The following is a 23112-nucleotide window of genomic DNA, read 5'->3' on the forward strand; positions in this document are numbered from 1 at the left end:
CTTGCTTGCACTTCATGGGCTTCTCATTGTGGTGACTTTTGTTGCAGAGCACAGACTCTAGACACACAGGCTTCAGTAGCTGAAGCACACGGGCTCCAGAGCACAGGCTCAGTGATGGTGGCGCACAGACTTAGTTGGTCTGCAGCATGTGGGATCTTCCGGGACCAGGGATCAAATCCATGCCCCATGCATTGGCAGGCAGACTCCTATCCACTGTACCATCAAGGAAGTCCATGACCTAAGATTTTAATACTCAGACAAGTTGTCCTTCAAGTATAAAAGAACAAAGAACCTCAGGCATAAATAACCCCCCAAATAGAACACCTATGAGTCACCTGTGAAAAAGTTGCTTAACAATAAAATGCAGTTAATCAAAGATGAATCAAAAGAGATTTCACATATAGAAAAGACTGATGAGCATTTATTGAATCAGTTGAAATATACAACTAAGCAAAAACACCTGTGGAGAATAATTATTCCAGGAGAGAACATAAAGGTTAAATCTTGACATTAAAAAGTGTCATATTTGAAAGCTGCCAAGAGTAAAAAAAGTTCCCATTACAAGAAAAAAAAAAAGTACTTAGGCTGACAGTTAACTAGACTTATTGTGATAGTCATTTCACAATGTATATAAATAGTAAATCATGTTGTACAAATGAAACTAATATTATATGTCAATTATACCTTAATTTTTAAAGTGACATGGAAAATAAGGGGCAAGGAAAAAATGAAGAATGCTAATTTCTGCAGCTTTCATAGCAACAAATAAGCAATACAATATTTTTTTTCGAAGTTTTAAAGACTATTCTGGCCTTCTGGTGTTTCTTTTTTTAAAACCATAATAGAAATCTTTCAAAAAATAAAATACTTTGTGGTAGACAATCATATGAATATTTCAACAGCTTCAGTTTCACTTTAGGTTTCGTTGTTTTTCTAAGATCAAGTAAAATTAAATCCAAATATCTAACAAATAGCTCATGTAGTATAGTTTTCTTGTTAAATTGTCTGTATATCAATTCTTACATTTATATGTATATTAAGAATGACTGGAAAGATGGTCATCATTTAATGTTAACAATGGTAATTTCTGGTTGGTGGGAGGGATTTTTATTTCCTTGGTATTTGTATTTCCTGCTTCACTTGAATTCTTCATAATGAGAGCACTCATTTATAGCACTCACAAAATGCCATAACTAAGGCTACTAAGAGGCTTAGTAATAAACCAAATGTTTTAAAGGGAGTTTTGTATTTTCAAATGTAATTTTGAAAGATACTCTAATTGACCTTACGAAACAGAAGAGTTATGGCAGATAAAAGAGTAGAACCAGAATACTATTCACATATTGTGAGGATCACTCTTCCCTAAATGAAGGTCTACTTATTTTTTAATGGCTAATGAAAAACAAGAACTTTTAAAAACTTTCTTGCAACAGACTCAACTAGGAAGGTATTAAAAACACAGCACATTTATTTAAACTGTTACTTTTGATAATTCATTGACTCTTATGACAGGTCAGTATCTTCATTCTATTACCTTATAGGGTACATTCATTAGTGTTACATAAAATTTCAAGTAAAATTAAACAATTAAAAGTACAGTTAAGAACATAGTCGATCTGCATGAGAGGATTCACCATCATGTACCCTAGTCCCTAATGCAGTTATTTTTTCTGTTTCCTGGGCCTCTCCAGCTTAGACTCATTTTCATTTCAGAGAATATAAAAGTGGCTCCACTGAGCTCTCGCCCATGAGGGCCCAGCCGCTGCATATCAGTGTGTGTTGACCCAGTGGTACCTGTCCACCCGGTGCCCAGCAGTAGGCCTGTGGCCTTTAGGGGTCTTATGCAACGCATGATAAGCATTTCCTAGGAGGCCCATCCGGCCATCCCTCGTATTCTTTTTTCGGGGAATTCGGAACCAAGATTGAAAGGGCTGTTTCAAGTTTTCAACCTGGGGAGAAAATACAAAGGACCATGATGATTTGCTAATCATCTAATAAGCCAGCTTTAAGGATTAACTATAAATGCATAACTCACAGGTATTAAAACTTTTAAAAGCATAGCAAATACAAACATACAGAAATCAAGTTAATTATCATCTTTGGAAAATTGACTTGATGGAGGTTATGAAATAAGTCACTTCATGTCTTTTAACAAAATTCTTTACTCCAACTAAAACTTTTAAAAACACATGTATTCAAATTAGTATATATTCTGTATTCTCACCTATCCAACCCCCACCTCACTCAATCCAAACTGTTTAATCACAATCTCTGGGGCTGAGGTGTAGAAACACCCATCTTAAACATTCCAGATGGCCAATACAAATGTTTTGCAGACCACACTTTGGAAGGACATTGCTCTGAAAGAATATAGCTGACTACAGATCTGATCCTTAGATGAAGATGATCTTTCTAAGGATCAGAATAGAATTAAGGGCAAATATTTCACTACATCATTTAAAACTTATATATTTATAGAGGCTTCCCACCTAGCTCAGTAGGTAAAGAATTTGCCTGCAACGCAGAAGACCCTGGTTCAATTCCTGGCTTGGGAAGATTCCCTAGAGAAGGGATAGGCTACCCACTCCAGTATTCCTGGACTTCCCTTGTAGCTTAGCTGGTAAAGAATCCACCTGCATTGTGGGAGACCTGGGTTCGATCCCTGGGTTGGGAAGATCCCCTGGAGAAGGGAAAGGCTACCCACTCCAGTATTCTGGCCTGGATAATTCCATGGACTATGGAGTTGCAAAGAGTCAGACATGACTGAAAGACTTTCACTTTCACATATAGAACTAAATGCTATGCTATGCTAAGTCACTTCAGTCGTGTCCGACTCTGTGCGACCCCATAAATGGCAGCCCACCAGGCTCCCCGTCCCTGGGATTCTCCAGGCAAGAACACTGGAGTAGGTTGCCATTTCCTTCTCCAGTGCATGAAAGTGAAAAGTGAAAGTGAAGTCGCTCAGCCATGTCCGACTTCTAGCAACCCCATGGACTTCAGCCTACCAGGCTCCTCTGTCCTGGGATTTTCCAGGCAAGAGTACTGGAGTGGGGTGCCATTGCCTTCTCTGATAGAACTAAATACAAACAATATATATAATTTAGAAAACTAAACAAGCTAGGGGAAAAAAAAATTGCCAGTAATATGACCAGGGGTTAGAGGGGTTGAACCTGTGTCTCTTATGTCCCCTGCATTAGCACTTTCTTATGTCTCCTTAATTAGCAGTTGGGTTCTTTACCACTAGCGCCAGCTGGGAAGCCCCAAAAATATTCCTAACCCTTGAAAAGCCTATAACAACACATTAGGACCTCAAATGATAAATGGGTGAAGAAAAAATTCATTAGATAGTACCTACAACATTTAGGTACATGGAGTTTTTGTTTTAATGTTTAATTAGTAATATAATCAATATTGTAATAGTCAAAGCTATGTTTTTTTCATGTAGTCATGTATGGATGTGAGAGCTGGACAATAAAAACAACTGAGCGCCAAAGAATTGATGCCTTCAAACGGTGGTGCTGGAGAAGACTCGAGAGTCCCTTGGACTGCCGGGAGATCCAACCAGTCAATCCTAAAGGAAATCAACCCCGAATATTCACTGGAAGGACAGATGCTGAAGCTAAAGCTCCAATACTTGTGGCCACCTAATGCAAAGAACTGACTCATTGGAAAAGACCCTGATGCTGGGAAAGACTGAAGACAGGAGGAGAAGGGGATGACAGAAGATGAGATGGTTGGATGGCATCACCGACTCAATAGACATGAGTTTGACCAAACTCAGGGAAATAGTGAAGGACAGGGAAGGTTGGCGTGCTGCAGTCCATGGGGTTGCAAAGAATCAGACATGACTGAACGACGGAACAACATAATTAATAAAATGCTATTGTTCAAGGAGAATATCCAATCTTAGGGAAAATGATAAAACAAACACTTTCACATAGAGCTAGTGAGACTACAAATAAAGACATCTTTTTAGAAAGTACTTTGCCATGGGTTAACTTGTAAAATGCCCATACTCAATGACCTAATAATTCCGTGTCTGAGAACCAAATCAAGAAACAACTTACAATTCAGACATCTCTGTAAAAATTAGCTTTTTTAATACCACAACAATGTGAAAGCAACCTAGATGTCTGCCAATAATGTGTTAGCTAAATAAACTATAAGGGAAGCAAGTGGTTTAAAGTGTTAAATAGTTAAATTGCTTTAACGTGTCCACACATAAGTGGTTAAGAAAACAAATTACATACAAAGTGTCAGAGAGTCTCCCTAAATCAGTGTTTTTTCAACTGTAAGTTGTCACCATTAGTGGGTCATAAAATCAATTTAAATGGTTGATATTAATTTAATTTATCAAAGATTTGAGGCATTGTGCCTAGTAAGGATAAGTATGTCATGAAACCTATTTCTAATATATAGATATGCATATCCTCCTATGATCATGATTGTGACTTAAAACATAAAAAATGTTTGTTGGGTTTTTTTTTTTGAAAACTGCTCTGGTGGTGGAGTCACAGCTCTTTGATCATCACTTAATATTCCAAATGTTCTACAGGTGGTATGTTATTTTCCATTGTCAAAAACTACTAATTTTAATATCTAATTCTGAAAGAATTTAGGTGAAAGGAAATTTGTGTTGTGTTGTGCTTAGTCACTCAGTCATGTCTGACACTTTGCAACCTATGACTATAGCCTGCCAGGCTCCTCTGTCCGTGGGGATTCTCCAGGCAAGAATACTAGAGTGGGTTGCCATGCCCTCCTCCAGGGGATCCTCCCAACCCAGGGACTGAAGCCAGGTCTGTTTCATTGCAGGCAGATCCTTTACCGTCTGAACCACGAGTGAAGCCCAAAAGAAAATTTACATATGTTCAAATACTATATGGAGAAATTCGACTAGAAAAGATGGTGTATATCCTGAGCACTCAGCCAAGTTGAGGGAATAAAAAGAGAGAAAGAAGAAAAAAATAGAAAAGTTTTGCAGCAAAAGAGACACTGATGTATAGAACAGTCTTATGGACTCTGTGGGAGAGGGAGAGGGTGGGAAGATTTGGGAGAATGACATTTAAACATGTAAAATATCATGTAAGAAACGAGTTGCCAGTCCAGATTCGATGCACGATACTGGATGCTTGGGGCTAGTGCACTGAGACGACCCAGAGGGATGGTATGGGGAGGGAGGAGGGAGGAGGGTTCAGGATGGGGAACACATGTATACCTGTGGCGGATTCATTTTTATATTTGGCAAAAATAATACAATTATGTAAAGTTTTAAAATAAAATTTAAAAAAAAAAGAAAAGAAAAGTTTTGCCAGAATATCATTATTGTGATTTAAATCTTCATAATTTGCTTTTCCATGTTTTCCAATTATTTTGTTTCTTTGCTTTTACAGTGAGCGTACTCTTTTTTTTTTCCCCCTATTTTAATTCTAAAAAGTGGGCTTCCCTGGTGGCTCAGGGGTGAAGAATCTGCCTGCAGTGCAGGAGACACCCGTATGATCCCTGGTCTAAGAAGATTCCAGGTGCCTGGGGGCAGCTAAGCCCCTGCATCACAACTACTGAGCCTGTGCTCTAGAGCCTGGGAGCCGCAACTACTGAGCCCATGTGTGCAGCTACTGAAGCCCAAACACTCTAGAGAGAGTGCTCCAAAACAAGAGGAGTCACCGCAGTGAGAAGCCCGCGCACCACTCCCAGCACCACTCCCAGCACTAGAGAAAAACCTGCGCGGCAACAAAGACCCGACACAAATAAATAAATACAATTATATTTTAAAAGACGGAAAAACTACAGAGGAGAAATGGAAACACTTTACCTGATAAATACTCTTTGGATTGCTGACTTTAGGAATTATCTGAGGTTCTTTGTTACAACTGTCTTCATCAGAGGAAGCGCCGGAGGAGTAGTCTAACGTGGCTCTATTAACAGCATCACTGATTTGTTGGGATAATTTCCATTCCTCCCATCTGCCTTTGAAAGAAGCAATTGTAAATGGATGATTTTTCTCACCATACCTAAGAAAGAAAGGAAAATAATGCATTCATTAGGGACTCAAATTCTCACAGGTTTTTATTTCTAATCTTTTCTGGAAACAGCTCAGTAACTTACAAGAAGAGTTACTTGAAAACAACAACAAATTGTGAGAATTAGGCCAAGAATTAGTAGCAAGACCCTGAGCTTACCTTCTCTCCTGAGCACACCAAGATTACAACTATTTAGACAGCAGTTATTGATGACAGACTGAAATCTAGCAGAAAAGATCTTCTACAATTAAAGTGATAAAGAAGGAACCACAAAGAGACAGGTAAGAGGAGTGGAGTACAGTCCAGACGCATACCTGCAGGTGGGCAACACACAAACAGGGGGATAATGACAGCGGTTCTCCCAAAGAGCATTCAGTGGGTGAGCCCCACATCACACTCCCCAGACCAGGGAGCCGACCCCAGGAAGACGAGCCCCCAGAATGTTTGGCTTTGAAGGCCAGGGCGCTTACTTTCTGGAGAGCCAGATGGCTGTGGGAAACAGAGACACCACTCTCAAAAGGCTCACACAAAATTTCACATGCTCTGGGACCCAGCGCAGAGGCAGCAGTTTGAAAGGAACCTGCGTCAGACCCACCTGCTGATCTTGGAGAGCCTCCCACAGAGGCAGGAGGCTGTGGAGCTCACCCTGGGGCCACAGAAACTAGCAGCAGCCATTCCGAGGCGCTCGTTCCACCATACGAACACTGGTGCTGGCGAGGGCCGCTTTGAAGTCCTCCCTCTAGCTGACTAGATCTAGGACCCAGACCCGCCACTAGCCCATCAGCACCAGTGCTGAGCCTCAGCCCAAACACCTGGCCAGGTGGGGAAACAGTCCCACCTACTGTCAGGCATAATGCCCAAAGACGAGCCCACAGCCACCCCAGAATACTACACTGTCCACCAGAGGGCGCAGCACCTGGCCCCACACACCAGGGCACCAGCACTAATCCCAGGACCCCCAGGGCCCTGCAAGCAGAGACCTAGGACCCAGCTCTGCCTACCAGTGTTCTGGAACCAACCTCAAGACCTCCTGACCCCTGGGCCCACCTGACAATGAACCAGCACTAACCTGAGGGCCAACTTCACACACCAGTGGACATCAAGACCTCTGGGCCCTGGCCTTACCCACCAATGGGCAGACACCAGCTCTAGGACCACTACAGGCCCACAGCCTACTATGACAGGACCAAGCGCACCCACCAGCAGGCTAACACCAGCTCCAGGATCTCCTGGGCCAGGCCCCACCCTGGCTCTGAGACACCTTGGATCCCTCAGTCAGCCAATCAGATATCTACCCCACCCACCAATGAGCCAAATCAAGCTATGGAACACCCTGGACCCTGTAGCTGGCTATCTCAAGTTGCCACCAGCAGACCTGCAGCAGCTAAATCCAGGACCCCCAGGGTCCTGCACCCAGAAATCTCAAGACATAGCTCCACCCACCAAATGAGCTAGCACTAGCCCCAGGGCACGCTGGGACTCTGGGACCCCCCATCCGTACCTCCTAAACCCCCATCAACAGCCTGCCACCAGTTCTGAGTCCCTTGTAGCAAGAGAACTCAGGCCCTGGTTCTGCCTGACAGTAGGTCAGCACTAGCCCTAGGATCTGGCTACACTCTTCAGAGGGTGGGCACCAGCCCCAGCATCCCTTGGGCCTTAATCCTGCCCACCAGCAGGTGGACACCACTTCTGGCATACCTTGGGACCCTCATCCAGCAGCCCCAAGACACAATCCCACACTCAGTGGGCTAACACTAGCTTTGTGACCCCCAGGCCCTGCAGCCAGAGATCCCAAGACACAACTCTGCCCACCAGTGAACCAACACTAAGCCCCAGCACCCTCTTGACCATCCCCCACCCACCAGCAGGGCAATACCAGCTCTAGGACATCTTGAACCTCCTCAGCCAGCCACTGTGGGATCCAGCCTTACTCACCAATGAGCCAGCACCAGCTGTGGGACACTCCAGAACCCACAACCAGTTGTATCAGAAAGCAACCCCACCCACCAGCAGGCTGACATTAAAATTAGAAACCCCAGCCCTGCATCTCTACCACCTCCACCCCCCAGCCCCAGAACCCAGCTCTGCCCATCAGTGAGCCAGCACTAGCCCCAGGAGCCCCTTCCTCAGGGTTCCACAGACAACTGCCTCAACCCAGCCCTGAAAACCACCAGCTGGCAGCTCCATACAAGGCAGGGCCTGGCAACCAACCAGACCAGGGGCCAGCCACACCTACCAGACCATCCACAGTAGTCATCCCACCACAGCATAAGGGCCCACATAGGGGCCACCCCTAGAGCATACAGCACTGGTGACCAGAGGGGACAGCACTGCTGCGATGCCCTGGATGTCTCCTACAAAAGGCTACTTCTCCAAAGTCAGGAAATACTACCAACCAACCAGGTACATAGAAATAAAAACAAATTAGGCCACAAATGAGGGAACAAAGAAACATGTTCCAAATGAAGGAACAGGATAAAACCCCAGAAGGTAAGTGGGAAAAGGCAATCTACCCAATAAAAAGTTTAAGGTAAAGATCATAAAGATAAACATAAGAACTTGGGAGAAGAATGGAGGAAAATAGTGAGCAGTTGGGAGAAGAATGGAGGAAAATAGTGAAAAGTTAAGAGTTAGAAGATATACAGAAGAATCAAACAGAGCAGGAGAATACAGCAACACTAGAGGGACTCAACAGTAGGTTGGGTGATACAGAGGAACAGATCAGTATGCTGAAAGACAGAGTAATAGAAATCACTGAACCTGAACAGAAAAAAGGAATAAAAAGAAATTAGGATACTTTAAGAGATCTCTGGAACACCACCAAGCACACTAACATTTGCATTAGAGAAGAAAAGGGTCAGAGAACGTATTTGAAGACATAATAGCTGAAAACTTCCCTACTTGGGAGACGAAACAGACATCCAGGTCCAGGAAGCATAGAGAGTCTCAAATAGAATCAACCCAAGGAGGACCACACCAAGATCCATTGTTATTAAAATGGAAAAGACAGAAAATATTAAAAGCAAGAGAAACGCAACAAGTTGCATGTAAGGGAATCCCCGTAAGGCTATCAGCAGATTTTTCAGCAGAAACTGCAGGCCAGAAGAGTATCATGTAATATATTTAAAGTGATGAAATGGAGAAATTATGGCCAAGAATACACCACATGGCAAAGTTTACTATCACATTTGCAAAAGAGATCAAATGTTTTACAGACAAGCAAAAGCTGAAAGAGTTCAGCACCACCAAACCAGTTTTGCAAGAAATGTTAAAAGGGATTCTCTAAGTGAAAAAGGAAAACCACAACTAGAAACACGAAAATTACAAAAGGAAAAAGCTTATTGGTTAAAGGAAAATATACACTAAAAGCAGCAAGATGAACCACATACAAACCTAATAGGAAGACTAAAAGACAAAAGTAGTAAAATTGCCTAGACCTGCAGTAACTAATTAAAGGATACATGAAACAATTAGATGTAAAATATGATGTCAAAAACAGTAAGCATGAGAGAGGAGGAGTAAAAGTGAAGGATTGTTAAAATGCATTTAAAATTAAAGAGATCAGCAACTTAAATAATCACATTTATACACACACACTTTTTTTAAAAAGCAATGGAATTCCAGAAAAACATCTACTTCTGTTTCATTGACTATGCTAAAGTCTTTGTGTGGATCACAACAAACTGGAATATTCTTAAAGAGATGGGAATACCAGATCAACTTACCTGTATCCTGAGAAACCTGTTGCAGGTCAAGAAACAACAGTTAGAACCTCACATGGAACAACTGACTGGTTCAAAATTGGGAAAGGAGTACGACAAGGCTGTATATTGTCACCCTGTTTATTTAAATTATATGCAGGGTACATCATGTGAAATGCTGGGCTGGATGAGTTACAAGCTGGAATCAAGATTGCTGGGAGAAATAAACAACCTCAGATATACAGATGATACCACCCTAACAGCAGAAAGTGAAGAGGATCTAGAGAGGCTCTTGATGAGAGTGAGGAGGAGAGTGAAAAAGCTGGCTTAAAACTCAACATTAAAAAACAAAGAGTATGGTATCTGGTCCCATCACTTCATGGCATACAGAAGGGGAAAAAGTGGGAGCAGTGATGGATTTTCTCTTCTTGGGTTCCAAAATCACTGCAGATGGTGACTGTAGCCATGAAAACAGAAGATGCTTGCTTCTTGGAAGCAATGCTGTGCTAAGTCACTTCAGTCGTGTCCGACTCTGTGCGACCCCATAGACGACAGCCCACCAGGCTCCCCCGTCCCTGGGATTCTCCAGGCAAGAACACTGGAGTGGGCTGCCATTTCCTTCTCCAATGCATGAAAGTGAAAAGTGAAAGTGAAGTTGCTCAGTTGTGTCCAACTCTTAGCGACCCCATGGACGGTAGCCTACCAGGCTCCTCCGTCCATGGGATTTTCCAAGCAAGAGTACTGGAGTGGGGTGCCATTGCCTTCTCCGTCTTGGAAGCAAGGCTAAGACAAATCTAAACAGCATATTAAAAAGCAAAGACATCACTTTGCCAACAAAGTTCTGTATAATCAAATCTATGGTTTTTCCAGTAGTCATGTATGGATGTGAGAGTTGGACCATAGGAAGGCTGAGCACCAAAGAATTGATGCTTTTGAACTGTGGTGTTGGATAAGACTCTTGAGAATCCCTTGGACACCAAGGAGATCAAACTAGTCAACCCTAAAGGAAATCAATCCTGACTATTCATTGGAAGGACTGATGATGAAGCTGAAGCTCCAATACTTTTTGGCCACCTGATGCAAACAGCTGACTCATTGGAAAATACTCTGATGCTGGGAAAAATTGAAAACTAAAGGAGAAGAGGGTGGCAGAGGATGAGATGGTTGGATAGCAGCACCAATTCACAAACCTGAACTTGGACATGAACTTGGGCAAATTCCAGGAGATGGTGAGGGAAATAAGGAGGCCTGGTTTGCAGCAGTCCATAGGGTCACAAAGAAACAGACACGACTCAGAGACTAAACAACAAAAATACATATAAAATACATATTGCTATATAAAAACCTCATGGTAACCAGAAATCAAAATATATCATAGATACACACACAAAAAGAGAATGAAGTGTAAACATCATCCAAACATAATTTGAAGATAGTTAACTAACAAGGAAAGAGAGCAAAAGAAAATGAATTACAAAAACACCAAAACAATTGATAAAATGACTGTAAGTACATACAAAGCAATAATTACTTTGACTGTAACAGGAGTAAGTGTTCTAAAGACAGAATGAAGATACAAAAATAACACCCATATATATGCTATCTATAAGAAACTCACTTTAGATCTAAAGACATATAGACTGAAAGTGAGAGGATATAAATAAATATACCATGTAAATAGAAATGAAAAGAAAGCCACGGTGGCAATATTTACACCAGAAAAAGTAGACTCTAAGACAAAGTAGACTTTAAACAAAGACTGTCCTACTTGGTGATACCTATGAATGAGAACACAAGAGTATCAGCTAAAGGCAGGTGGAGTTATGCTCTTATAATGTGATGATCTGTTGTCTTTTTAATGAATATGTGTAAGCCAACATCCAATTTCTCTTATTACAATTAGATTTCTTGTAGCTGTTTATGTTATTATGAAGAGGGAAAATATATTGGCCTATTTTTCTGACTTTTCCCTTAAAAGCAGAAAGCTGGTTTTTTTGTTTGTTTGTTTGTTTTGCTTTAGTTAGAAAGAAGAGAGAATACATGATAAAGTAACAGTTTGATTTCTCTTTTATTGTACACTGCTTCTGAACATCTAATTGTTTTTAGTTGTCTCAATAAAATGGCTCTAAAAAAAAAACAAAAAAAACTGTAACAACAGACAAAGGAGGACATTATGTAATGATCAAGGATCAATCCAAGAAACTAACAATTATAAATATATATGCACCCAACATAGGAGCATCTAAATATGTAAGCTAATATTAAGAGATAAAGGGAGAAATTGACAGTAACACAATAATAGTAGGAGACTTTAACACCCCACTTTATCAATGAACAGATCATACAGACAGAAAAATCAAGAAAGAAACACTAGCCTTAATTGACATAAGAGATCAAATGGACTTAATAGATATCTACAGGCCTACCATCCAAAAGCCACAGAATACATGTTCAAGAGCATGTGGAACATTCTCTGGGACAGACCACATGCTAGGCCACAAATCAGTTCTCAGTACATTTAAGAAGATTGAAATCATATTGAGCATCTCTTTTGATCACAATGCTATGAAACTAGAAGTTGCTATAAGAAAACTGCAAAAAACACAAATACATGAAGCCTAAACAATATACTTCTAAACAACCAATGGATCACTGAAGAAATCAAAGAGAAAATTCAAAAAATACCTATAGACAAATGGAAACAAAAACACAATGATCCAAAAATCTATGTGATGCAGAAAAAGTAGTCCTAAGGGAGAAATTTATAGTGATACAAGCCTACCTCAGGAAATAAGAAAAATCTCAAGCAACATAACCTTACACCTAAAGGAACTTTAAGAAAAACAAAGCCCAAAGTTAGTAGAAGGAAAGAAATATAAATATCAGAGCAGAAATGAAACAGAAACAAAAACAGTTTTTAAAAAAAAAATGAAACTAAGAGCTGGTTCCTTGAAAAGATAAATAAAATTGATAAACCTTTAGCCAAATTCATCAACAGAAAAGGAGACAGCCTAAATCTATAAAATCAGAAATAAAAAGTTAACAACAATACCAAATTACAAAGATTGTAAAGAGAGATTACCATGACTATAGTAATCTATATGCAAATAAAACGGACAACCTAGAAGAAACAAATTCATAGAAACGTACAGTCTCCTAATACTGAACCAGAAGGAAATAGAAAATATGAACAGATCAATTACAAGTAACGAAATTGAATCACTAATGCAAAAAATACTCCCAAGAAACAAAATTCCAGAACCAGACAGCTTTACAGGTGAGTTCTAACAAACATTTAGAGAAGAGTGAACATCTATTCTTCTCAAATTATTTCCAAAAATTTTCAGAGGAAGGAACACTTCCAAACTCATTTTATGAGGCCACATCACCCTGATACCAAAATCAGACAAAGATATCACAGGAAAAAAAATCACAGGGTCAGTATCATTGAAGGAAAGTTATGACCAACCTAGATAGCACATTAAAAAGCAGAGATATTACTTTGCCAACAAAGATCCATCTGGCTGAGCATCGAAGAATTGATGCTTTTGAACTGTGGTGTTGGAGAAGACTCTTGAGAGTCCCTTGGACTGCAAGGAGATCCAACCAGTCCATCCTGAAGGAGACCAGTCCTGGGTGTTCATTGAAAGGACTGATGCTGAGGCTGAAACTCCAATACTTTAGCCACCTCATGTGAAGAGTTGACTCATTGGAAAAGACTCTGATGCTGGGAGGGATTGGGGGCAGGAGGAGAAGGGGACGACAGAGGATGAGATGGCTGGATGGCATCACTGACTCGATGGACGTGAGTCTGAGTGAACTCCGGGAGTTGGTGATGGACAGGGAGGCCTGGCCTGCTGCAATTCAAGGAGTTGCAAAGAGTCAGACATGACTCAGTGACTGAACTGATCATTGATGAACAGAGATGCAAATCAATGGAAGAGAATAGAGAGCCCAGAAATAAACCCATGAATCTATGGTTAATTAATCTATAACAAGGAGGCATGACTATCCAATAGGGAAAAGAGAGTCTTCAATAAGTGGTGCTGGGAAAATACAGCAGCTACTTGTAAAGAATGAAATTGGAGTTTCTCATGCTATTACAGAAATAAACTCAAAATGGATCATAAACCTATATGTAAGACTGCAAATCATAAAAACTCTTCAGAAGATAGCATAGGCAGAACTCTGATATAAATTGTAGCAATATTTTCTGGATGTCTCCTAAGGCAAAGAAAACAAAAACAAATTAACGTTAAAAGCTTTTGCACAGCAATGGAAACCATCAACAAAAAGATTACCTACTGAATGGAAGAAAATATTTGCAAGTATAACTGATAAGGGGTTACTATCCACAATATATAGATAGCTCATACAACTTAATATCAAAAATTTTTCATTTCAAATTTTAATTCAAAATTGATTTCAAATTTTAATATCAAAAAAATTTAATTTCCAACCTAAAAATGGATCTGAATAGACATTTTTCCAAACAAGACATACAAATAGCTCACGGGCACATAAAGAGATGCTCAATATTTTATATTATTTAAAGAAATGCAAATCAAAACAATGAGACATTACCTCACACTTGTCAGAATGGCTATCATTAAAATGTCTACAAATATCAAATGTTAGTGATAACATGGAGAAAAAGGACCCCTTGTACACTATTGGTGGGAATATAAATTGGTGCAGCCACTATGGAATATGGAGATTCCTCAAACTAAAAGTAGGATTACCATATGATCCAGCAACTCAACTCCTGGGTATATATCCAGGAAAAATAAAATCATTAATTTGAAAAGATACATGTACCCCAGTATTCAGAGAAGCACTGTTTACAATAGCCAAGACTTGGAAGTAACACAGATGTCCATCAATAGATGAATGGATAAAGAAGATGTGGTATATGTACGTACACACTAGAGTACTACTCAGCCATAAAAAAGAATGAAATTCTGCCATTTGCAGCAACATGGAAAGACCCAGAGAATATTGTGGTTAGTGAAATAAATCAGAGAAAAGTCAAATACTGATGATATTATTTATAGGTAGAATCTAAAAAAATAAAATATATGTATATAGCAAAAAAACTGACTAAACGGATACAGAAAACTATTGGTTACCAGTAGAAAAGAGGGAAGTGAGAAGGGGCAAGGTAGGGGTAGGTACAGACTACTATGTATAAAATATAAGAATATATTGTACAACACAGGGAATATAGCCAATGTTTTACAATAAATTTAAATGGGGGTATAATCTGTAAAAAAAAAAAACTTTGAATTACTATGATGTATACCTGAAACTAATATAATTTTGTAAACCAACTATAGTTTAAGAAAAAAATTGAAATGGCTTGTCAGCAAAGCAAATTGAAAGACATTATGACCTTTTGCTACTATACTGTCATAATTGGTGGAGATCAAGGATTCTATAAAAGCTTTCTAGGAATTAGCTAAGGAAAAGACAAACTTTTTTTGATTCAACTAATGGACTGACTGGCTGATGACAGATAATTCCTCTTTCCCCTTGATACTGCCTAAAATGCTTGGACTTTATGCAATTGGAAATAGGATGCCATGTTTAAAGTCAAATTTCAAATACTATGGAAAAATCTTTGTGCTTCCCACCCCATCCACCCTAAAATGAAGTCTGTGTTGTCTGATATAGCTTGCATCTAGTCTTAATGGGCTTGTGCCCTCATTGCTAATCCAGGGATTGGTAGCATCACCTTTCACAAAGATGCATAGACTAAATAACCTAAGGTTCCCAAGGGTCACAGACCACACAAACTGGCTCCAATAAGATTACTCACCGGCAGCACACTTCAAAGGGATCTACCCATATGGTCATCTCCTTTGGAAGTCCCAGGTAAGAAAAATCCACGTTACTTTCAGCACAAGCCCTTTCTAGAATAGGATCTTTATTCTGATTATTGTTTATCCGGATACACCTTTAGAAACAAGAAAAGGGAAACGACGTGGTGATAGTTGGAGAATCATGCAGCTGGCAAGGGTCTCCAATACACACAGCTCCCACCTCACTCCTGTCTTCCCTCAACTGCTTCACCACCCCTCAGAAGTTTTACAGTAAGAGTGAAATATCAAATTTTTACACAATATGGATTCCATTACTAAATCACACAATTAGTTCACCAAATGTGCTCACTCATGTTCAACTCTTTGCGGCTCCATGGATTGTAGCCACCATGCTCCTCTGTCCATGGGATTTCCCAGGCAAGAATACTAGAGTGGGTTGACATTTCCTACTCCAGGGATCTTCCTGACCCAGGGATCAAACCCTCATCTCTTGTGTCTGCTGCACTGGCAGGTGGATTCTTTACCACGAGAGCCAGCTGGGAAGACTAAAGGTTCTCTGTATATCCTTCACAGTAAACACAAGTAGAAATTCTTTAATCCACAGCACACAAGGAGGTTTGCTCTATAGTTTTCAAATTGTGCTATAATCTACTACTCTCCTTTTTTCAAGCCCAAGTTCAAACAAATAAATTTTCATTAATTATAGGTGGCGAACAGTCATTGCAGGCGGTAGCTGCTGGCTTGTTACTGCCCTTTGCTATGCCTACCACATCCTAGCTCTTACCTGAAGGCTTGCCCTTTAGAAGGGTGGTCAGAGTGCCAGTGATTTCTGTATGTTTCAAACAAGACTGTCATCAGCTTTTCTGCAAAGTCTTCTATTTGCTCTTTATTCAGTTTATCATGTTTTTTCACTAATCTTGTCACAAAGAAGACTGTTGTTGCTATTTCATCTCTCATGATTCAAGAAGAGCCTACAAGGAGGTCTGAAACCATTGAAAGGAAGCAAGAAGAAATTAAACAGAAGCAAGAGTCTAACTTATTATCAACATGTAATTACCATTTGGAAATTTTATACACGTACCTTAAATTTAAAACAGAAGTCACTTGCTAATCCTTAATGAACTTAAAAAAGCACATCAATAGTATCAACAAAACAACCAAGCAAACCAATTCCTCAACTAACCTTTAATGATTCTCAAAGAAAAAAAAATTTTAAATACTGTAATATACTTAACAAATGATTATGCAAATTAAATGTTTTTAAAGTCCAGATCCAGGAGAGTAAGTTATACCAAGCACTACTGTTTGAAAACATAGTTACAAAGAGCAAAAACATTTCAGGATATAGTCATCCCTAAAATTGTGGCTCTCAGGTTGCACATTCAAAAGTTAAGATTAATCAAATATATTTTATTATACTTGCCAGCAAAAGATCTTTAGCCCAACAGGAAGGGGGCCAGAGTCAGAAGCCACTCTCACCACACCTAGTTTGTCAGTTCCAGGCTGCAGTTTATATAAACCTGGGTCCCGAGGCCGGATAGGTTTTTTACCTTACACAGGTGCTGCCCTTTAGGATAATTGACAGCTCTTTCCAGGTCCCCATCAAATTGCTCCTTGGCATATGTAGAGGATATTCATTACGTAAAGTGTTTAAAGATTTTCAATGTGGATTTCTATCTTCTGTTTTGCTATTTAAGTCCTATCTTTTATGACATAAATAAGAATCAATCCTTCTCCTTCCAAATCCTAAGAGCCTACATTCCAGTTATTTTTGTCTCTCATTTTATCTCTCAAAACTGTCAACATATTAAAGCATTTTGTCTTGGATCTTTTCTAAAATTAAACACAACTTTCTTTGAACAGTCATTGTGTTGACTCCACACATTTTTCACTGTAAAATCAATGGAAAAGACCTCAAAGTATATCTAGTCTTACTAGTTCTCAAAGGGTAGGTCACTGATCACCTGATTTGGATCCACTGAGCTGCTTGTTAAAAATGCAGATTCTAGGACTTTATCCCAGATCCACTGAATCAATACCTCTAAAGGCAGGTCTGGGAATCAATATTTAACATGTTCCCCTGGGTGATTCTTATACCCACTAAATTTAAGAACCATTACACCCAGAATATGTCTTTAACACTCATGGTAAGTGGTCAGTCAGGTTCTTCGTCAGTGAAAAAGAAGTTTTCTCTTATGAGGAAGCCCATTTCTTTTCTAAAAAGCCCCAAATGCCAGGCAGTCCCTCTCCTTGAGAAGCTACAGGCAACTCTTTATTCTCTATCTGAAAAGCCTAGTTTTTCCCTCTGGAACCATACAGATTTTATCTAATTTTCCACCACAGGAAGACACTTCAAATACTAGCTATTGAGCCTTCCCTGAGCCTCCTCTTTAGGAAGAGAGCTAACCATTCTTAGCTTTTCAGTTCTTCCCACAGACATGTTACTCAGACATGTCATCACTCACATCTGAATGAGTTTCAGGTGCGTCAGTAATCCTCTGTTAAAGGCTGGAGCCCAGCCTCCCACACAATGCTCCAAGTGTGCTCTGCCATGATGGAATAGAGTGGACTGTTACTTTGCTCTGAAAACTGTGTATCTGGAACACAGCCTCAGGTGGCATTTGCCTTAGTGGTAGCGCCATCACGTCTCTGCTTCATGCTGAACTATTAACAGCCAAGCAGTCTTTTTCACTAATGCTATTGTTTTGTCACATCTTTCCCTCCTACACAACATAATGTTTAAGAATATGAGCTTTGAGAAGAACTGAGTAGAAATTTCTACTCTGAGTAGAAATTTTTTCAAAGAGAGAATACAGATGGCCAACAGGTATACGAAAAGATGTTCAACATAGCTCATCGTCAGGGAAATGCAAATCGAAACTACAGTGAGTTATCATTTCACACCTATCAGAATGGCTATCATCAAAAAGAACACAAATAAATGTTGATGGGGATGTGGAAAAAAGGGAACACTTGTACACTGTTGGTGGGAATGTAAATTGATACAGCCACTGTGGAAAACAATATGGAGGTTTCTCAAAAAACTAAAAATATAACTACCATATGACCCAGAAATTCTGCTCCTGGCTATATTAAAAAAAAATCAAAAACATTAATTTGAAGAGATAACATGCACCCCAATGTTCAAAGCAGCATTATTTACAATTGCCAAGATATGGAAGCCACTTAAGTGTCCATCAACTGACGAATGGATAAAGAAGATATCACACACACACACACACACACACACACACTGGAATATTACTCACTTATTAAAAAAAAAAGAAGCAGAACTTTGCTACTTGCAGCAACATGGGTAGACTTGGAGGGCAGATAAAGACAAGCACTGTATGATGTAACGTATATGTGGAATCTGAAAAATACAACAAACTAGTGAATACACAGAAAAATGCAGCAGACTAGTGAGGTGGGGGGAAGAGGCAATACAAGGGTGGGGGAGTTGGGGGGCACAAACCACTGGGTGTAAGACAGGCTCAAGGATGTATTGTACAACACAGGGAATCTAGCCAGTGTTTTGTAATAACTGTAAATAGAAGGTAATCTTTTTTAAATGTATTAAAATATTTTTAAATTTTTTTAAAATAAATTTAAAAAAATAATAATGGGCTTTGGAGTCGGACCTGGGTATAAACTGCAACTTTACAATATGCATGTAACCTTGGGCAACTGGTTTAACGTCTCAAACTTCCAGTTTCCTGAAAGGAACAACAGCGACCTCATAGGGTTGTTAGTGAGATCACAATTAATAATCTTGTTTTAAAGCATCTTGTCTAGGGCCTACCCAGCAGTTGTTAGAGGAAGGCAGTGCAGCAGAGTAGTTAAGAAATAAGCTATGAAATTAAGCATCATGAAATTGACTCCCAGCCCTCTAGCTGACTAGAAACCTAGAGCAGTTTCTCAACTTCTCTAATTTAAAAAAATCTTTATCTATAAAAAGGTGGGTAAGACGTGTAGCTAAGGCCTTGGAATCAGACTGCCAGATGTGGATCCTAGCTGAATTTACTGGATATAGTAAGTGCTCAAAAGTGCCTTTCTTATCATTAAATATGTTGATTTATTTATTAAATCATGTTAATCAACTTTATTTTTAAGAAGTTACTCCTTGCCCAAAGGGTGGCCTGCAATCATTGACTGGCTGGTGTGAAGGAAAAAAACCTGGCCCTCCTGCCTCAATGAGCAACAACTCTGAAGAGCCATCTCATCTCCAGAGCTCCCATAAGATAGGGCAGAGGCCTCAGCAACAACCAGATCACTGGCCCTCCTCTCGCTCTCCCCAATCCTCTTTCTCACTCCCTTATGGGTGTATCTCTCAACAAAACTCCCCAGTAAACCTTCTGCATGAAACTCCCTATCGCAGACTCTATTTCTAAGAAGCTCAGTCTAAGACAGTTTGTATCAGGAATGTTTAAGGAAGCAGACTCTAAAATGGGATTTGGGGAGTAGGTTACAAACCTACTGGCTGGAATAAAAATCTTATCCCTGGTGGTAGCAGAATATGGATATATTTGGCTCCAGGCATGCTGGAGTGGTATGATTATTACAAACCTCGCCAGTGATGAACTGAGATCGAATACAGATAATAGGAGGTGCATTGGCTATTGTAGTATCTTTGATGCTGAAGAGGTATGTGAAATGATAATACAAGGACTGTGGAAACAGATGGTTAAACACCTTGATGTCTCGTAACAACATGATTTAATAAGACTAGTTCAGTTCAATTCAGTGAGTATTTAAGTGGTGCTAGTGGTAAAGAACCCACCTGCCAACGCAGGAGACATAAGAGACATGGGTTCGATCCCTGGGTCGGGAAGTTCCCCTGGAGAAGAGAATGGCAAACCACTCCAGTATTCTTGCCTGGAGAATCCCATTGATACAGGAGCCTGGTGGGCTACAGTCATGGGGTCGCAAAGAGTCGAACACAACTGAGTGACTAACACTTCATTTCACTATAAACTCAGAACATATAAAGGTGAAACTCGTCCTTCCATTTCTACAGTATATGACTTATTTCAGCTGCCATGATGTGTTACTCATCCCCCTTATTCAATGGCAGGAGTTTTCAACCTGCTGTACTTGGAATCACCTGAATATCTTTTTAAAAATACAGATGCCTAGCTCCTACCCCTAGATATTCTGATTTAATTGATATGGAGTACAGACTGGGGCTTCGGGATTCTTTAAAAATCTCCAAGTGATTCTATCGGGCAGCCAAGTTGGAATATCATTAAGATAGATCTCCTCTAGCTATCAAGGAGATTTTAGCTTTATTTTACACTTTTGAATGCTTAGTAATGCCTTAAGTTTAACAAAAATTATTATGCCAAATTTGCATCATTTATTCTCATCTTTTCTAGCCTTTGCTGAGATAACTTTTGCAAAGTTTTTAGTTTTTTTAACTTAGAGGTGACAGAATTTAGTATCAGGATGGTTATTCATACATATATTGCTAAAATAAAATTTGCTTCAGAACCAAAGGTAACCTGTGTATTAGCACATACTCAAATTTTTCCTTTTCAAATGGTTTGGTTTACATTCACAATATTAAAATGGTATTGAATAATTCTTCCATTATTTCACCTTCCCGGATGACAAGCCATTCTACTGCACACTGAGTTGGGGAAACACATTAGCTGATGAAGTTTTGAACCCTTTCCTTGCATTATTTTCTGCAACAGGTCCAGGCAGGCCTTGGAAGTTATGAATAGAACAGTAGAACAACAATGTACTTAGATTTCAGGAAAGAACAATCAAATAGAAACTAAACATCACACAAGATTTCCTTCAGTTACTTATTTATGATGATCTTAAACACCATATTTAAATCACCCCCTACGCATTAATGACAATTATCCTTTCTGTTATAACTAACATTTACTGTTTTCAGTAACTATCTACTGAACATCCACTACATATTAGCACTGCTACACTGCTGTGGGCTTAAAAAAATTTCAACTTTCAACAGGTTTGTTCTCTAGAGAAAGAAATCACCCAAGACCATTTGGATGCAGAGCTTGAGAAATGGAATACTCAAAAATTACTTCAAGTTTCAAGCATTAGTGACCAAGACAATAATGTTATCATTGAAATAACTGAGTTCAGCAGAATAGCCCAGAAAAAAAGAACAATGGTTGTTTCAGAATGAGGTCTCCTGAGTTTCTTTACAGCAATTAAATACACAAATAGTAACGTCCATTCAAATCGTACTATAATTTAGCGGAAGGTTCAGCCTGGGCAAGCCTAAGTCAACTTCATATTTAAGTGGAATAGAAAATAGCTATTGAGTTTTGAAGACAAAAAAAACTCAGCTCTCTCATTATTTTTGTGTAATATATAAAATTCCCACTATCAAACGTTCATTCCTTTGATTTAGATACTGTCTTTCCAGGATTTCCAGATGGGTTACCCATAGTAGAAGGGGCTTCCCAGGAAGCTCAAATGGTAAAGAATTTGCTTGCAATGCCGGACACCTGGGTTCGATCCCTGGGTCAGGAAGATCCCCTAGAGAAGGGCATGGCAACCCACTCCAGTATTCTTGCCTGGACAATCCCATGGACAGAGAAGCCTGGCAGGCTACAGTCCATGGACAAAGAGTCGGACACAACTGAGCAACAAACATACATTCATAGCAGAACAGATGAATTGTGTTCCACCTGGCAAAGTTTGGGAGAGCAGAAAAAGTCTGGAGGAGGCACCACAGAAAATGGCAGCTACATGAGGTTTCTGGTCATGCAGGATAAGGATGAAGAACAGAAGAAAAGAGAGCATCAAAGACAGATTTTACCTTATTAAACCTGAAACACAGATTCAAATAGTTTAAAACATGAAAATAACCCAAAAGATCTTCTAGAATAACAGTTTCCAGAATCACATTTCTTCATTTTAACATGAGGGAATTCAACTCGCTTCCTACAGTATCTTCAAGCCCCAAGGTTCACCAACAAAGATTTATCTTAAAATCTGTCTTCCTAATTTTAGCTGAACTTCAGCTATACAATAAAACTATTTGTGCATGTAAGTTTTCAAATAGGCAAAATAATTTTAAAATATCATCTAAATTGGACATAAAATTGATTGGACTTTTGATGTCATAGATAGTAGCCTTTTTAATCAGACCTCTGATTTCATTAGCTTCCCTTCCTTAAATTGAAAATTACATCCATAGACTCATCCAACTGTTTGCAAAGGCACATCATTGCTAACAAGGGAAAAAATACAGATGCTTTACCAAAACTCCCACTCAAGCAGAAAGTATATTTTTGATAAAGGCAACTAAATAGCACCATTTTTTTAAAGCAGTGAACTAGCCTAGAAACCCACACAGCAAGTCACTCCTGTTATATTTGAATTACATACAAGGGAAGTCACATTAATTGTGGAAACGAAATTGCATATGCTAAAACGTTATCTAATAAAAATCTGCGGTCATGTAATGTTCATTTGAATCTCAAAGAAATTAAGTTTAGAGCTGCCTAATCCACTAATAAGTGAAACTCATTTGCTGATCAACTAAATGAACCTTAAACTACATGCTGCTTCGTTTTGATAAAGTTA

General features: G+C 39.4%; 1 protein-coding gene across 1 annotated transcript in view; it reads right to left on the minus strand.

Moving 5' to 3' along the window:
• Positions 1 to 399: 399 nt before the first annotated feature.
• The window catches only part of BTG4 (BTG anti-proliferation factor 4), a 35690-nt gene continuing 12977 nt past the window's right edge, over positions 400 to 23112 (minus strand). The window contains exons 2-6 of the mRNA XM_019975854.2: positions 18810 to 18913; positions 16325 to 16523; positions 15537 to 15674; positions 5810 to 6008; positions 400 to 1949 (exon numbers count right to left, since the gene is read on the minus strand). Coding sequence (XP_019831413.1) covers positions 1770 to 1949; positions 5810 to 6008; positions 15537 to 15674; positions 16325 to 16497 — 690 coding nt within the window. The 5' untranslated portion in view covers positions 16498 to 16523; positions 18810 to 18913 and the 3' untranslated portion in view covers positions 400 to 1769. The remainder of the gene's footprint in view (positions 1950 to 5809; positions 6009 to 15536; positions 15675 to 16324; positions 16524 to 18809; positions 18914 to 23112) is intronic.

The sequence above is a fragment of the Bos indicus genome, chromosome 15 (assembly GCF_029378745.1).
Source record: "Bos indicus isolate NIAB-ARS_2022 breed Sahiwal x Tharparkar chromosome 15, NIAB-ARS_B.indTharparkar_mat_pri_1.0, whole genome shotgun sequence".
In the NCBI taxonomy this organism is placed as follows: domain Eukaryota; kingdom Metazoa; phylum Chordata; class Mammalia; order Artiodactyla; family Bovidae; genus Bos; species Bos indicus.